Source organism: Eimeria mitis, genomic scaffold (assembly GCF_000499745.2).
Source record: "Eimeria mitis Houghton genomic scaffold, Emh_scaff418, whole genome shotgun sequence".
Taxonomy (NCBI): Eukaryota; Apicomplexa; class Conoidasida; order Eucoccidiorida; family Eimeriidae; genus Eimeria; species Eimeria mitis.
Window position 1 is genome coordinate 10,196 of NW_013572506.1, and position 1,245 is coordinate 11,440.

Here is a 1,245-nt window from a genome sequence, read left to right on the forward strand (position 1 = left end):
CAACCATGTACTGCTTTTGCTGCTGCTGCTGCTGCTGCTGCTGTTGCTGCTGTTGCTGCTGCTGCTGCTGCTGCTTCTGCATGCGTTGCTGCCTCCTCAGGCGTTCAGTGCGTACTATAAGTGAGGGCCCCCTCTGAGGCTAATAAAGTAAAAGGAAGGAAACAAAAGGAGGCAAAAGGAGACAAAAGGAGACAAAAAGGAGACAAAAGGAGACAAAAAGGAGACAAAAGGGGGCAAGAGGAGACAAAAGGAGACAAACGGAGACAGGGACAAAATGAAGAGAAATAAAGAGACAGATGTAAATAGAGAAAGAAAGAGACAGAAAGACAAAGAGACAGAAAGAGAGAGAAAAGGAGACAAAAAGAGATAGAGATAGAGACAGAGAGAGAGACAGAGAGAGACAGAGAGAGACAGAGAGAGAGAAAAGGGAGACAGAAGAAAGAAGGGGGGGAGACAAAAGGAGACAAAAGAGACAGGCAGCAGCAGCTGCTGATAGATATGCCTGTACACCCCACACAACCCTAAATATACCTAAACCCTAAAAACCCTAAACCCTAAACCCTAAACCCTAAACCCTAAACCCTAGAGACTAAAGAGGGGCGCACATCAACACGCAGACAAGCGGGGATTGTTGTCTCCTTTTGTTTTTCTTTTTTTTATTTTTTCTTTATTAGCTGCATATACACCCCAAAAGGTATTATAATAAAAGGAGACACCAAAAAAGGAGACAGCTGTATTGCTTGCGGTGTATATACACCTCAACCAACACAAAATATTAAATATTAATATTATTATTTTTTTATATAATTATAAAAAAAATATAATAAAAAAATTATTATTTTTTAGTATTTATACCGGCTGCTGCTGCTGCTGCTGCTGCTGCTGCTGCTGCCTGGGGGGCCCCCGGGCCTCATCGGGGGCCCCCCAGCTGCGTGGCGGGGGGCCCCCCTCCACAGTTTATTGTTTATTGTTTAGGGTTTAGCTTTTACTGAGGCTATGTTCGCCTCTACTGTATTCTCTAGGGTTTAGGTTTTAGGGTTTAGGGTTTAGGGTTTAGTACTGGGGGCCTGAGGCCTGGGGTTTGTATCTGTAGCTGGCGGCTGCGCCTCGATGATCCCTAGGGTTTAGGGTTTAGGGTTTAGGGTTTAGGTGAAGTGTTAGCAATTTATAGTTTGGGATTTAGGGTTTAGGGTTTAGGGTTTAGGGTTTAGGGTTTAGGGTTTAGGGTTTAGGGTTTAGGGTTTA

General features: G+C 44.0%; 1 protein-coding gene across 1 annotated transcript in view; it reads left to right on the plus strand.

Moving 5' to 3' along the window:
- Positions 1-1,110: 1,110 nt before the first annotated feature.
- Positions 1,111-1,245, plus strand: part of EMH_0011500 (uncharacterized protein) — a gene marked incomplete at both ends in the record, with an annotated part of 2,197 nt that continues 2,062 nt past the window's right edge. The window contains one exon of the mRNA XM_013499290.1: positions 1,111-1,122. Coding sequence (XP_013354744.1) covers positions 1,111-1,122 — 12 coding nt within the window. The remainder of the gene's footprint in view (positions 1,123-1,245) is intronic.